The sequence below is a fragment of the Muscardinus avellanarius genome (genome assembly GCF_963383645.1).
Source record: "Muscardinus avellanarius genome assembly, chromosome: 2".
In the NCBI taxonomy this organism is placed as follows: domain Eukaryota; kingdom Metazoa; phylum Chordata; class Mammalia; order Rodentia; family Gliridae; genus Muscardinus; species Muscardinus avellanarius.
This window is the reverse complement of record NC_137787.1, coordinates 75,459,171-75,475,097: the sequence shown is the minus strand read 5'-3', so window position 1 is coordinate 75,475,097 and position 15,927 is coordinate 75,459,171. Positions and strand designations below refer to the sequence as shown.

The 15,927-nt window shown below is 37.9% G+C and overlaps 1 protein-coding gene across 1 annotated transcript in view; it reads right to left on the bottom strand.

Moving 5' to 3' along the window:
* The window catches only part of ITGB6 (integrin subunit beta 6), a gene marked incomplete at its 3' end in the record, with an annotated part of 78,484 nt that extends 63,441 nt beyond the window's left edge, over positions 1-15,043 (bottom strand). The window contains exons 1-5 of the mRNA XM_080689391.1: positions 14,999-15,043; positions 14,829-14,895; positions 14,016-14,095; positions 9,543-9,747; positions 8,695-8,941 (exon numbers count right to left, since the gene is read on the bottom strand). Of these exons, the coding sequence (XP_080545517.1) occupies positions 8,695-8,941; positions 9,543-9,747; positions 14,016-14,095; positions 14,829-14,889 (593 nt within the window). The 5' untranslated portion in view covers positions 14,890-14,895; positions 14,999-15,043. The remainder of the gene's footprint in view (positions 1-8,694; positions 8,942-9,542; positions 9,748-14,015; positions 14,096-14,828; positions 14,896-14,998) is intronic.
* Between the last annotated feature and the right edge of the window lie 884 nt (positions 15,044-15,927).

The window sequence follows — 15,927 nt, the reverse complement described above, 5'->3', positions numbered from 1 at the left end:
TCAAGGTAACTATAAAATAAGAATTTAAGGAAATGTTTACTTGCTCCCCAAGAGATTAACAGTACTCCTAATACTTTAAAAGTTATTAGAACCTGGTATGGTGGAGCATGCTTATATTCCCAGTGCTTGGGAGGCTGAGACAGGAGAATCACAGCTTCATCTCAGCAACTTAGGACGACCCTGTTTCCAAAATAAAGGGCTGGCACGCGGCAGTAGAAAACCCCTGGGTTTAATCCCCAAAACCACAAATACACACAAAAAAGTTATGAAACTGGTGATATTAACAGATGCCATTTTTATACTGTATTGTGAAACCTGGAAGATTAGCATAACTCAGTGGACCAATATTTTACAAATGACCAAAGCATCACATTGCAAAATCAAGCATTGGTGAAAGAGCCACTCAAAGTACAAGACAGATCAATGGATCTTAATCATCTGACAGAATATGACATGTTCACTGATATTTCATAACCCACATTGAAACTAACTTTTGCCCATCTAATTTGAGTGTAATGTCAAAGAATAGTGTTCTCAGTCATTGGAAAGGGCTATTAAGTGTTTTTCCCTTTTACAACTATATTTCTTTTTCTTTCTTTTTCTTTTTTCTTTTTTTTTTTTTTTGTGTGTGTAGCACTTGGGATTGAACACAGGGGCATTCTATCTCTGAGTTACACCTCCAGCCCTGTTTTATTTTTTATTTTGAAACAAGGTCTCACTAGGTTGCTGAGAGCCTTGCTAAGTTGCTGAGGCTGGCTTTGAACCTGCTATCCTCCTGTCTCAGCCTCCCAAATATTGTGATTACAGGCATGTATCACTGTACCTGGCTCTTTTACAACTATATTTCTATGTGAGGTTTGACTTCTTTCATGAAATTTTGTCAAAAAATTATCTAACATATTAACTGCAGAGGCAGATATGAGAATCCAGTTGTCTTCTATTAAACCATATGTTTCAGAGATTTGTAAAAATTTAAAATAGTATCAGTATTTTAGGAAAAAAGATGTTAATTTTTGTGTGTTTTGGAAAATAGTTATTTTTATAAAACCATGTTATAGTAACATGCAGTGGGTTTCTTAGAACTATTAAATGAGCTAATGTGTAATAATTTAAACCTATTTTTAGTTTTACTTTTAATAAGGTAACTATTGATAGATATAAATTGCACGAACTACAGCTCTTTGGTGTGTTAACTTTGAAGAGAGTGAGGGAGCTCTGAGATCTAAATGTTTGAGAACAAGTAATGCTTTTTTTTTTTTTTTTTTTGCGGGTCTGGGGGTGGAACCCAGAGGAATTCAACCTCAGAGCTACACCCCCTGCCCCATTTTTTTGAAACCGGGTCTCACTGAGTTGCAGAGGGCCTCACTAAGTAGCTGAGGCTGTCCGAGAATCTTGATTCTCCGGTCTCAACCTCCTGAATGCTGGGATTACACGTGTGCGCCACCACGTCCATCTGAGAACCAGTAATGCGTTTATGTTAGAAAGTTAGGAAGTTTTTAGCACTCATCTTAGTTACTTTACAAATGTTTCAAATAACTGATAACAACAATAGTGTCTTACTATTTATTATTTAGCATTTTTGACAGTACAAGTTATTATAACTTGTTCTAGAAATCTGGGTGTGCAGTGTTGTGGGAACTGCTACATGCTACCTGGTATCCAACTTTCTTTCTCTCTAGTAACAGAATCCTAAGTTAGGGGCGAGGGTTGCTTCCTTTCCCATTGCTGTGGTCACATAACTAAGTCCTGGCCAATTAAATTCGAGTCTAAGGTGCTTGGTATAATTTTTGGCAAAACTCCTTAAACTTTATAGCAGAATAGAATTCCACTGTGTGCATTTCCCATAATTTTGCAATCTATTCATCTGTTGATGGAGACCTAGATTGGTTCCATATTTTAGCTATTACGAATTGTGCTATTACGAATAGGTATGCATATGTTACTCTAATTCTCTGATTTCAACCCCCTTTGGAAAAATACCCAGGAATGGTAGAGCTGGATCATATGGTGGACCTACTCCCAGCTTTCTAAGGAATCTCCACACTGGTCTCCATAGCAGCTGAACTAGTTTGCACTCCCACCAATAGTGTAAAAGAGTTCCTCTTTCCCCAGATCCTCGCCAGCATTTGTTGTTATTTGATTTCTTTATATAGATTGCAAAATTATGGAAAACACACACAATGGAATTCTATTCAGCTATAAAGAAGAACAAAATCATGCCATTCACAAGAAGATGGAAAGACCTGGAGAACATTATGTTAAGTGAGATCAGCCAAGCACAGAAAGAGAAGGGACAAGTTTTCTCTAATATGCCCCAACTAGGGAGCACTGGGGATACCAGAGGGACTCCAGATAATGGAGGAGAAATCTTAGCAAAGCTAGAATGGAAGGATAGGAGAGGAAGAAGGCTGAGGTTGATTAATGGAGGAGCTACATCAGAATATGTGTAAAAGTATGAATATAGCATAGTTAACCTGGACACTCATTGTTGGGAGGGGGGAAGGGGAAGGGGGGGAAGAGGGCATCAAGCACAATCTAAATGTATACCATTTTCGATATGTTCCACATATAAACAAAATTTAAAAATAAGTAAATAACCACTCCTTTTCAATATAGTCCTTGAGACTCTTGCTGTAGCAATAAGACAAGAGAAGGAAATCAAAGGAATTCACATAGGAAGAGAGGAATTAAAATTATCCTTATTCACAGATGACATGATCCTTTATCTGGAAAACCCAAAGAACTCAACCAAAAGACTTCTGGAGCTGATCGACAAATTCAGCAAAGTCGCAGGATACAAAATCAACCTAAAGAAATCAGTGGCTCTTCTTTATGCCAACAACGAATCCACAATGAAAGAAACAAAGAAAACAATTCCATTCACTATAACCTCAAAATCAATAAAATACCTAGGAATAAACCTAACCCAAGACGTAAAAGACCACTACAACAAAAACTATAAAACATTAAAGAAAGAAATTGAAGAAAACCTTGGAAGATGGAAAGATCTCCCGTGCTCATGGATAGGCAGAATAAATATAATCAAAATGGCCATTCTGCCAAAACTGATCTATAGATTCAATACAATTCCCATTAACATACCAGCGACATTCTTCAGAGACCTAGAAAAATCAATCATGAACTTTATATGGAGAAAGAAAAGACCCAGAATAGCCAAAGCAATTCTCAACAATAAGAAACATGCAGGAGGCATTACAATCCCAGACTTCAAACTATACTATAGAGCAATAGTAGTAAAAACAGCATGGTACTGGCACAAAAACAGATATACTGACCAGTGGATTAGAATAGAAGATACAGAAACAAACCCACACATCTTTAGTTAATTAATCTTTGATAAAAGGGCCAAACACATATACTGGAGAAAAGACAGCCTTTTCAACAAGTGGTGCTGGGAGAACTGGCTAACCATTTGTAAAAAGATGAATCTAAACCCCTATATCTCACCAAACACAGGAATCAACTCAAGATGGATCAAAGACTTAGAAATTAGACCTGAGACTGAAGTTAGTCTCATAGAAGAGAGCATAGGTTCAACACTACAACATATTGGCACAGGCAGTAACTTTCTCAACAAAACCTCCAAAGCTCAGGAAATTAAAGCAAGAATAAACAAGTGGGATAACATCAAACTAAAAAGTTTCTTCTCATCAAAGGAAACTATCAATAACCTGAAGAGGAAGCCTATAGAATGGGAAAAGATCTTTACCAGCCACCTTTCTGATAGGGGGCTAATATCCAGAATATACAAAGAGCTCAAAAGACTCTACACTAGCAAAACAAACAACCCAATCAAGAAACGGGCAAATAAACTAAATAGACACTTCACAAAAGAAGAGATACAAAGGGCCAATAGATACATGAAAAAATGTTCTACATCACTGGGCATCAGGGAGATGCAAATCAAAACTACACTGAGATTCCATCTAATCCCAGTCAGAGTGGCAAGCATAAAGAAATCAAATAACAACAAATGCTGGCGAGGATGTGGGGAAAGAGGAACTCTCTTACACTGTTGGTGGGAATGCAAACTAGTTCAGCCACTATGGAGATCTGTGTGGAGATTCCTAAGAAAGGTGGGAATAGATCCACCATATGATCCAGCTATACCACTCCTGGGTATCTTTCCAAAGGGGTTGAATTCAGAGAAATACAGCAACATATGCATACCTATGTTCATAGCAGCACAATTTGTAATAGCCAAAATATGGAACCAACCCAGATCTCCATCAACAGATGAATGGATAGCAAAACTTTGGGAAATACACACAATGGAATTCTATTCAGCCATAAAGAAAAACAAAATTATATCATTTGCAAGAAGATGGAAAGCCCTGGAGAACATTATGTTAAGTGAGATCAGCCAAGCACAGAAGGAGAAGGTACATATGTTTCCTCTAATATGCCCAAACTAGGGAACACAGAGGATACTAGTGGGACTCCAGATAATGGAGGGGAAATATCAGCAAAGTTTGAATGGAAAGATAGGAGAGGAGGAAGGCTGATCCTGATTAATGAGGGTCTACATCTGAACATGTGTAAAATTATGAATATGACATGGTTAACCTGGACAACCATTGGTGGGAGAGGGGAAGGGAAAACGGGTGGGGGGGGAGAGGGCACCAAATATAGTTTAAATGTATACTATTTATGTTCAATAAAAAATTGTTAAAAGAAAAAAATAAAAAGAAATAAGTAAATAAATAAACACTAAAAAAAATAAATGACAACCATGGTTAAACTGCCAAAAAACTTTTCAGACTGAGGAAATATAACCCAACATCAATTTATAATTTAAGAAAAAGAAACTTAAAAAAATAGAAGAGTCCTTGATCTAATCAAAGGAATTGAAAAAAAATACCCCAGTAGGTAATAACATACTTAATGGTGAAACACTGAAGTTTTTTTTTTCTAAGATCATGTCTGTGACAGGGTTGTTCTCTCTCACTAAAAGAATTTAAAATTGTACTGGAGGGGCTGAGGATGTAGCTCAGTGGCTGAGTACTTGCATAGCACATGCAAGGACCTGGGTTCAAATCTAAGCACCACAGAATAAAATAAAATAAAATAATAAAAGTTTACTATAGATATTAGCTAGAACAATAAGGCAAGAAAAAAAAGGGTATAGAGATTAGAGAAGTTGATATCATAGATGTCATCATCAAGTACATGGAATATCATAAGGAATCTATAAAACACAGATTAGAATAAATGATAAAATTTACCAAAGTTTCAGGATACAAAGTCAGTATGTAAAATAAATTGCACTTTTGTAAATAACTAGCTACCACTGAAAAATGAAATTTAAACATATCCCTAGAAGCTGGATGTGGCGGTACACACCTATAATCCCAGCTACTTGGGAGGCTGAGGCAAGGGGATTGCAAGTTTGAGAGTAGCCTTGTCAACTTAGCAAGACCTGTCTCAATATAACATCTTTAAAAAGGGCTAAGGATATAGCTCAGTAGTAGAGCACACCTAGGTTCAATGACCAGTTCTGCCTAAACAAAACAAAACACCCCAGGAATAAATACTATAAAAGACGTGTACAATCTCTATCCTGAAAATAAGAAAACATTGCTCAGATAACTTAATAAATAAAGATACATGTCATGTAAAATGATTGATAGATTCAATATGTTTAAGATGTCCAATCTTGGTTATCTTAGAGTAGGGAAAGATTTTTATAGGATAAAAAATACATTAACTGCAAAAATTAAAAACTGATATATTGAACTTCATTAAAACTCAAAACTTTTGTTTGACTAAAGACATTGGTAGGCATTGTTCTCACAACTGGGATAAAATTCTTTCAAAACCTATGTTTGGCAAATAATCTGTATCTAGAATGTCTAAAGAAATCTTACAACACAATACTAAGAAAACAATCCAATTTTAAAAATGGGTAAAAGATTTGAAAAATACTTCACAAAATAAAAAATAAGAATGACAAATAAACACATGAAGGGATTTTGACATCATTTGTCATTAAAGAAACTCCAAATAGAGCCAGGTGTGGTGGCTCACGCTTGTAATCCCACCATTGAGGAGGTGGAGACTGGAGGATTGTGGTTTGTGGACAGCCTCAGCTACTTAGGGAGGCCCTTTACAACTCAGTGAGACCCTGTTTCAAAAAAAAACAAAAACTAAAAACTAAAAAATAGGGCTGGGGGTGTAGCTTGGAGGTACAATGCCCTTAGGTTTCATCCCCAGTTCTGGAAAAAAAAAAAAAAAAAAAAAAAAAGCTACAGTGAGATACTACTGCATTCTTATTAAAAAGGTAAAATTAAAATAACTTTTTAAAAGTGAGCCTAAAAGAATTTAGTGAATCTAAAAGTGAGTCCAATTGTGCTAACACCAAGTGTTAGTATGGATGTGGAATTTCTGAAACCCTCTCACATTGCTGATGGAAATGAAAGGGGGAACATCTGCATTGGGTAACAATTTTGTAGTTTCTTAGGAAATGGTAAGCTTGCTTATCATACAATTAAGCAATTCCAGACTAGGTATCCAACAAAGAGAAATAAAAACATACATCTACACAAGTATGTACCTGCAAGTGATCATAGCAGGATTTTTATGACAGACAAGAAATGGAAGCAACCCAAATGTTCATCAGTGGAAAAATAAATAAAATTTAGTAAATCCATAAATTGACTCTTTATGAAAACAAATGGAACAAGCTGCTGATGCATAAAATCATTCATAAATCTCAAAAACATTATTTTGAGCATACGAAGCCAGACACAAAAGGCATAATACTTCACTATTCCATCTGTATGAAATCCAAGAATAGGCAAAACCATCTTGACTGACAGGAATCATGAAGCAGTAGAAGGGACCGTGGCGGGGGTGGGGGCTTCTGAGGAGATGATCATCTTCTACATCATGTTTTGGGTGTTGATGATATTGGTATACTTAATGACCAAAACTCATCAAACTGAACATTCTTGCTGTGTGCATTTTAAGTGCATATCAACTGTACTCTTAAGGGGACTACATATAGTACCCTTTAGTGATCTGCCCCTCATTTCCTCCTTTTTTTCTGCCTGGAATGAAGGAATGCTAATCAGTGTCCTCGCAGTCTTTTGGACCATGAAGATAAAATCCAAAGGCTAAGGATGGTGCAGCAGAAAGCAGGAAAGTCTTATGTTTCTGATACTTGTGAAGCTGCCGCACCAGCCCTGAATTGCCTTTTTCTGGATTTCCTTTATATGAAATAGGAAGAAAAAATATCTCTCTGGCTTTCCTTTAGGTGAACGTTTAAAAAAAAAAACTTGCCTTTTAAAGTAACTGTTTCTGATACTTGCAACCAAACACAATTCTTAAGAGATATAATAAGTGGTAAATTTTTTTCATAGTAAAATCATTTTTAATTTTTAGTTTTGTTATATTATAGTTAAGAACTACACTGACATATTTTAAAACAATAGGATAAAGGCTGTTTGTCTTTTACAGAAATTGATTGCTTTTGTGGATACAAGTATTGAAAGTTAACATACATTTGGAAAATAATTTTTATATATACTACATGCTTAATAGTAAAGGACTTAGTTTTGGACCAAACCAGATCTTGGCACAAATCACTGATGAGTCATGTGGCCTTGAGCAAATTATTAACCTCTCAGAGCCTCTGTTACTTCCTCTGAATAGAAGGCTAATGAAACCTGCTTTAACATGCTATCCTTATGGAGATTAAATGAGGTCATGTATGTGAAGCCTTCAGCTCAGGGTCTGGCACAGAGCATGTGTTAGCTCTTTTTCAATAGAAATATATTAAGTAATTGGATCTTGAACATGCTGTTGACCACACAGGTAGGCCATCACAAAGCAATTTGCCCTTGACCATCCCCTGCATAATACATGGTTCTAATAGCTGATTATAGCATATTATGATGGAGTCACTGCCTCATTTCCTACTGAGCTTAATAGCAGTGAAGGCTGCAAAGACCTCTCAGCAGTGAGAGAAAGCCGCATTTCCCAAAGTACGTCAGAAGAAGCTACAGCAGTAATTATTTTGGCAGAAACCAGAGCAGCGCAGAAAGACTCAGAAGATGTAGGTTGCTGTCCAATAGCTTCGGAAAATAGTAGTCATTGAGTACTGAAGGTCTTTGAATGGTGAGGAGGGTAGCACAATCCAATAAGATCTGGAGTGAAAGACTCCGCAGGCCCTCGGTCTGTCGAACACGATGCCTAATTTGCCACATTCTGACCTACACAGAAGGATGCTGCAGGTGCCGCAAGGACCCAAGGTGAGAACCACGCAGTTAGGCTGGCTTCCCCTGGCTGCAAGCAACCTAGGCACCTAAGAGAAGTGCTGAAACCCAAACAGACCAGACAGAATTGCAAGGGAGCTAGCAAGCTCCTGGCCAGTGCAGCTCGAGAAGGCAGAGAGTATCTTTGTAAAATCAGTGTGCAGCCGGGTGTGGTGGCGCACGCTTGTAATCCCCGCGCTTGGGAGGCTGAGACAGGAGGATTGCACAGGTTCGAAGCCAGCCTCAGCTACTTAGTAAGGCTTTCAGCAACTCAGTGAGACCCTGTCTCTAAATAAAATATTTAAAAAAGGTCTGGGAGTATAGCCCAGAGGTAGAAAGCCTCTGGGTTCCACCCCCAGTACCACAAAAAAAAAAAAAAAAATTAGTGTGCAGTGATGCCAAAGAATCACTTTCTTACCTGCAAGGGTTGGCAATTTCCTCTGGTGTTGTTTTCATAAAAGGGGAGACAGGTTTTTCCACAAAAGAGCCGAAGCCCAGTCTAAAGTTGCTAGTTAATTTAGACATCTCCTTGGAAAGCAGAGAGCCCAGCTCTTTGATTGTGTTGAGGTCGTCATCCATGGAGGCGGAGAGGTCCATGAGGTAATACAAGTCCACTGGGTAGTCCTCAGTCTGGCGGACATGCACCTGCACAGTCTGCTCACCACCTGCAGAGCCACACAGAAAAGGCAAATCAGTAAAACACAACAAGATTTCTTTGTAATCTCTGGGCCAGCTGGCTATTTCATTTCAATAAGAACTTACTGAAAATACATACAATTTGATGCACTATGTGATGGAGGACTTTATAAATGAATGAGATAATGCAAATCTCTCAGCAGCAAGTTGAGAAGTGCTGAGAGAGGTATAAGTTAGGATATTTTATATCTCCTTGGGAAAACTAGCATCCATTTAGATGGAAGATAAGCTGAATTTTTGTGTGTGTGGTTTTAGAAAAGGTGAACCAAATAAAGAGGATTTAAATCTACATTTCAACCTTTGAAGAGATTTGAGGTAAGCCTAAATAACATTTGAGTAACTCAAATGGTTACTAACAGAGAAGACTTCTTTAGTAACACATTTGGAACGCAACTGACCAATGTGAATGAAAAAAATGTTAGCTAGTTTTTCTTTCCTTAAGAATGGAAAATTTGAGTCATAGCAATCAATGTATGATATGGTAACAGCTATGTTAGTGCGGTCGCAATATTAGCACACATAATATTGTATTTATTGACATGAGCAGACACATAAGAAATCTTAATGTACCTGGTCTCAATTTAAGAATCAAGCTTTGAGGCGCAATCTGAACAATATCAGAACTGTTTTTCTGTCTGCCGACACTGAGAGGCTTATTTTTAAGAATTTCTACTTGGGAGACAGGATTTTCGATGAAGGCTAATGGACATCCTTTGGCTAAAAGCTTTGTTGGGGTGTCACACCTTTCACCAACTCCAGATGGATGGGTAAAATTCTAAAAAGGAAAAAAGAAAAGGAAGACAAAGCTGCATTTCTCTATCAGATGCAGGTAATTGAAAACTTAACATACTTTGCTAGTTAAGCATTTTGCCATCCTAAGTAGCCCCACATGACTGACATTGATTGTAGGTCTAAAGCTAAGTTATAGCTGAATAACCAGAGAATTCTGCAAGTAAAGTTATAAGTAAAACTGGAGCCTCCTTTTAATTATATTCAGTTGAATTCCGGTAACAGGCTTTTAAAATTCCTCCTGTGGCAGAACCAGATCTTTGAGACAGTGGAGTTCATAGACTGACATTTTTCTGTGAATTTGTTTTGGGATGCCCCATTGGTTCCTGGAATCCTAGAGCTGTTCATACTTTTCTGTGTGTCTATTACCAAATCCAGTGACAAAGATATTTCAGTGAACTCCTAAAGAAAAGGGAGTAGGGTATGGTTCTATCTGGTACTCTGTACCACTTTTTTTTTTTCTTTTTTTTTTTTGCAGGTCTGGGGATGGAACCCAGGGGGATTTGACCTCCAAGCTACACCCCCTGCCCTATTTTTTATTCTTTATTTTGAAACCGGGTCTTACTGATTGCAGAGGGCCTAAGTAGCTGCGGTTGTCCGCGAACCGCGATACTCTGGTCTCAGCCTCCCCAATGCTGGGATTACAAGTGAGCGCCACCATGCCCTGCTCGTACCACTTTTATTCATTGGTATGTTACTTTTTTATTTATTTATGTATTTATTTATTTTGCGGTACTGGGGATGGGATCCAGGAGCATTCTACCTCTGAGCAACACTCCCAGCTCTATTTTTATTTTTATTTTTATTTATTTATTTTTGGTTGTTGATGTTCTTTATTTTGAACTAGGGTCTCACTGAGTTGCAAAGGGTCTCAATGAGGAGCTGAGGCTGTCTGCGAACCTCGATCCTCCTGTCTCAGCCTCCTGAATGCTGGGATTGCAAGCGTGGGCCACAACTCCTGGCTTGGTATGTTACTCTTATTAGCATATCTTCACTGAAATCCACCCCGCCCCAAGGGCCTTTAAACTCAGTGTACTGAGGTGTTCTAGTTGAAGGTCTTTTAGAACTTTCTCCAGGATTTGGAGGTGAAGCAGGGAAATAAAAGAGATAGCCAGGTGGTGACGCACACTGGCTGATTTTTATTCTCATTTTTTATTATTTTTATTATTTATTATTTTTTATTATTTTTTATTTTTATATAATAATTTTATTATATTTTAAATAAATATTTTATTACAAATAAATAAATATTTTGTTATATTATAAAATAAAATTTTATAATTTCATTATTTATTTATTTATTTTTATTATTATTATTATTACAATCCCAGCATTCGGGAGGCTGAGACCCAGATGATCGCGGTTCGGGACAGCCTCAGCTACTTAGTGAGGCCCTCTGCAACTCAGTGAGACCCGGTTTCAAAATAAAGAATAAAACAAATAGGGCAGGGGGTGTAGCTTGGAGGTAGAATGCCCCTGGGTTCCATCCCCAGAACCACACACACACACACACACACAAAAAAAAGATAAATGATTTAAAAACCTGCTTTTCTGTACAAGACTCTGGAGTTCCCCACCTTTCAGATCCACCTGGGCCATTAGTGTATTGTTTCCACCGAGACATGGCCATCCCCATCCTGTTGCACCCAGAACAGAGAAACGTAGCCAAAGATGAAGACCAGTCCAGGGCTGCTCTGGGGCTGGCAGGAGGCAAAGATAAACTAGAAGCCCATGGATGTTCAGCAAGAACCAAATTATCAACCAAAACAAATGTTCATTGATTTCTTCCTTGCCTCCTAGAATTCTAAGGCATTCCTTGCAGTTTTCCCAACTAGAAATGTTACATTTCTTCTGAAGTTGATTTTTGAGAATAAAATCTGTTATCCACAAGTCAGGCTTATGCATATTTGAGTCTCTAGGCCAGGCATGGCAAACTCTTTTAACTTCTCATTGAAAATAAACAGTGGCTGAACAAAGCCTCAGAATCCTTCTCAACACAATGCAGTTGCTATCAGCCATAGTCATAGCCTTTACCAGAAGGGCAGAGGTGGTACTAACCACAGAACTTATTTTCTATCTGCTCTAAGCAGAAGCCTAATTTACTTTTTGCTCCAACTATCTCAAGCAATATAGTGATTACTACTATTGTTAGAGTGGCCTTTTAATGTTATCTGGCCTTAATATTCAACAATCATTTTTGGTTAATAAATATTATCCATAAGTGAAACTACCTTAGGAAGCTCCCTTAAATGAACATTAAAACATGCATTTAAAATAAAAGTTCTAGACTGAGTTGTTATTTTATCTGGCATGAAACTAATACTGTTTTCATTAGAAAGTCAAGCCGGGCGTGGTGGCGCACACTTGTAAGTCCAGCATTCGGGAGGCTGAGACTGGAGGATCGCGGTTTGCGGACGGCCTCAAATACTTAGTGAGGCCCTCTGCAACTCATTGAGACCTGGTTTCAAAATAAAAAATAGGGCAGGAAGTGTAGCTCAGAGGTCAAATGCCCCTGGGTTCCATCCCCAGACCCGCAAATAAAAAAAAAAGAAAAAGAAAAAAAAAGAAAGTCAATGTTCAGCTGGGCATGGTGGCACATGCTGGTAATCCCACCATTTGGGAGGCTGAAACAGGAGGATCGCAGTTTGTGGATAGCCTCGGCTACTTAGTGAGGCCCTTTGCAACTTAATGAGGCCTGTTTCAAAATAAAGAGTAAAATACAGGGCTGGGGTGTAGATCAGAGCAAAGGTAGAATGCCCCTGGGTTCCATCCCCAGTACCCCCCACACACACACACAAAAGTCAATATCCAAAAAATATGTGAGTTCTCCACTTCCCTTATATGTCCTCAATCTTGCTTTTGATACAAGAAACTAAAAAGCTTAAAATATTCCCTTGAATATTGTTTGTGGCTGCCATCAGTCAAGGCAGTATTGGAGCAGTGAGCTGGGTTTGAGCTCTCTTGTCTGTCCATTTGTTACACATTTGATGTGGAATTTGGATTTTAATAGTTATGGCCTTGTTCTGATTTTCTTCCCCTTGAGTATACTACTCGAGTCCTGCTTAACTTGGTATTTATAGGGCTTCATCTATGTTTAGATTATCCTTAAAAAATACAGTGGGTAGCCGGGCGTGGTGGCGCACGCTTGTAATCCCCGCACTTGGGAGGCAGAGACAGGAGGATCGCGCAGGTTCGAAGCCAGCCGCGCGCGCTGGCTTAGGAGACCCTGTTTCCAAATAAAAATGTAAAAATAGGTCTGGGAGTGTAGCCCGGAGGTAGAAGGGCTTCCAGGAACCCCAATACTACAAAAAAAAAAAAATACATTGGGTAGAGAGTTGTTTTAAAATTCAGAAGTCAGGCGTGGTGGTGTGCGCCTGTAATCCCAGTCTTTGGGAGGCTGAGACAGGAGGAGAGCAGGTTCGAGGACAGCCTCAGCAAGTAGTGAGATGCTCTTCAACCTAGTAAGACCATGTTTCAAAAATAAAAATAAAATAGGAAATGTAGCTCAGAGGTAGAGTGCCCCTGAATTTGATCCCCAGTAACAGAGAGAGAGAGAGAGAGAGAGAGAGAGAGAGAGAGAGAGAGAGAGAGAGAACATCTTTCTGACCAAATTGCCCAGGGTGTCACAGCACTGGCAGCAGCTCTGGTTGGCTTCTCCTATGTTCCCCAGTCATCTTCATCTTCGGATAACTTCCTAAAATTTTCAGTTTGACATGATAAGGAATGTCTGGGGCTTTGTCATGGTGTGGCTGAGCTCATAAAAGTATAATTTTTAAAAGAGTTGGATAACGCCTGAATAGTAATGTTTCCCCAAGCTTAGAATAGTTCTCGCAGAATTTAGTAGTGACTTACAATGGACCCTGATGCCCAGATGGAATATAGCTGTAGTATTAACAACATCAAATGTATGTTTAACCAGAAACTATCATCTCCACGATCACTGATTATCCAGAGAGCCTTGATAGTTTACATGTATCCCGTTAGAAATGGCTTCAAAGTAAAAGGAGGCTCCAGGTTAAATCAAGGCACCTGAGTTCAGTATTGAGAATGATTTGACAGACTGTCTCCTATAAATTATTTTCCAAAGGCCACTTTGATCCACTCATATTTTCATTTATCGGTCAGTTTTACTCATATAACCCCACAGAAAGGAGACTTGCTATCTGAGACTCGCTGTCTGAGCTACCACTGAAGAAAGTTAATTTAAGTGTAAATGCAAACAGTTTTAAAACATGCCAGGGTTACTTGTTTTACCTCCTGGGAACACCAGGCACACTGAGGTCCCGCGAGTAAGCAGTCTCCGCAGGTTTCTGCACCTCCCGCAGCACAGCCACCTGCATTAAACCCAGCGAGATGCGAGGGAATAAGTGCACTTCATTCCTTCCACTTATGAGATTATGCCTCTTAAATTACTTGAACAAAACAACATCAAAGTTTATTTTAGTCTTCGAAAGTCAGTCCTTAAAACGTTAGCAAGTCACATAAAAGTTTGTATTCTGCATCAATTACATTGAAATATGTCTTATAACCCAAATATTATCATTTTCTTTTTTTTTCTTAAAATGTGAAAATACCTAACTGTTCACAAATACAGGTCCATCCTATTTGTTATCTTTATTTAGGAACTGCCACTTTAATTTAAAAAAAATTATTTGCATTCATATAGAGATGCTTATCTTACAAATGTGATATTTCTGTTTTTCAAACAAATCCCTTTTTTCTCTCAAGAGTACCGCTCTCAACTGGAAGGCCTTGTTGTATAAGAAAATAGAAAAATTGCCAAAGTGACTGTCACAATGGAATTAAGAAGTCCTACTGTGCAGAAATGCTGTTTAATTCTCCTCATTAAAACGCCTGTATAACCTTTGTATTTATTTACCTTAAGCCTAGAACATTCACAGTGGGAACAGCCCCGTGTTTCCCTGTAATTCGTGAGTGTTCCCTCGGTGGCAAAAGAGCTATCAAACAGATCAAATAAAAAAATGACTTCAGAGCTAGTGTCTGAACCAAATGACAGGTTTGTCAGGCATGCCGTGAACGCAATATATGGGAGAACTTAGGTCTTACCTTGTACGCGGTCATTCCTTCCTAGAACTAGAAAGAACAGGCAGAGCAGCTCAATCCCCATTCCTCGCTGTGAAGATTAAAAAATGAATTACCTTCAACCGAACAAGACCAAAGCTGAATATCGTCAAAGTCTTTCTTTCTTGAAGTGTAAAAGCTTAAATACTACTTACACTGCTTTGAAAAGAAACTTGAGATGCAAATTAAAAAGTTTTCATTAAGACTGAAATGAAAACAGAGGCTACCTGGACAGGTAAAGAAGAAAAGCTGTGTTTAAAAGCAACTTCAACATGATTTACTTCCTTGTTCTCCTTATAAGGAAGGCAGGTGTACGATCATCAAGAAGGTGGGGAAATTCAATTCAGTAGAAATTTTTGTGTAAATTCTATTAGTCTCTCTGCAGCCTAGAGAAAGTTAATATCTTTAGTGAAATATTGACCAGTAAAATGTCAAAAGAGCAATTGGAACATGATTGTTTTTAGGGTAATTTTAACTTAAGGAAAACAGTTAGGATGTAAAATAAAGCATAAGTTTTTAAGCTATCATCTGTAGGGAAGGGGGAAAAAAGCAAGCTAAATAAAAATACCTGAGATTTCTGCATTCCATGTTAAATCTTCTGCAGAGAGTTAAATTAACTCTGAAAAAATAAAGACATCATTTTACAGTCAGATTAGAAGTCAGGCTATGGAAAACAAAACCCTTTTTCCTTACTTTTTTTTAAAATGGATAAAAATACTTTTCCATAAGTATGAATTCTTATTTAAAAGCTTATGTTGGAAATAAATATAAATTAGATCAAAATAAAATAGCCTTAAAACAATGATAGTAACAGGAACAGAAACCATAACTATAGTGCCCAGGATTTTTGATCCCTTAGGATAAAGACTTTCTAAGGTACTGTTCCAAGGACAGGAGATGTACATTGATAGCAGAACTTTTGCTTAGCATACTCGGGGCCTTCCATTCAATCCCCAGCACCACTCAATTTATTTGTTTATTTATATATTTATATATTTATTTATTTGATATCTAATATACTGCTTGAGCCTCTTGCTTAATATTTGGCACATAGGAGACATTTATTTGTTAAGTAAAAGTGTAA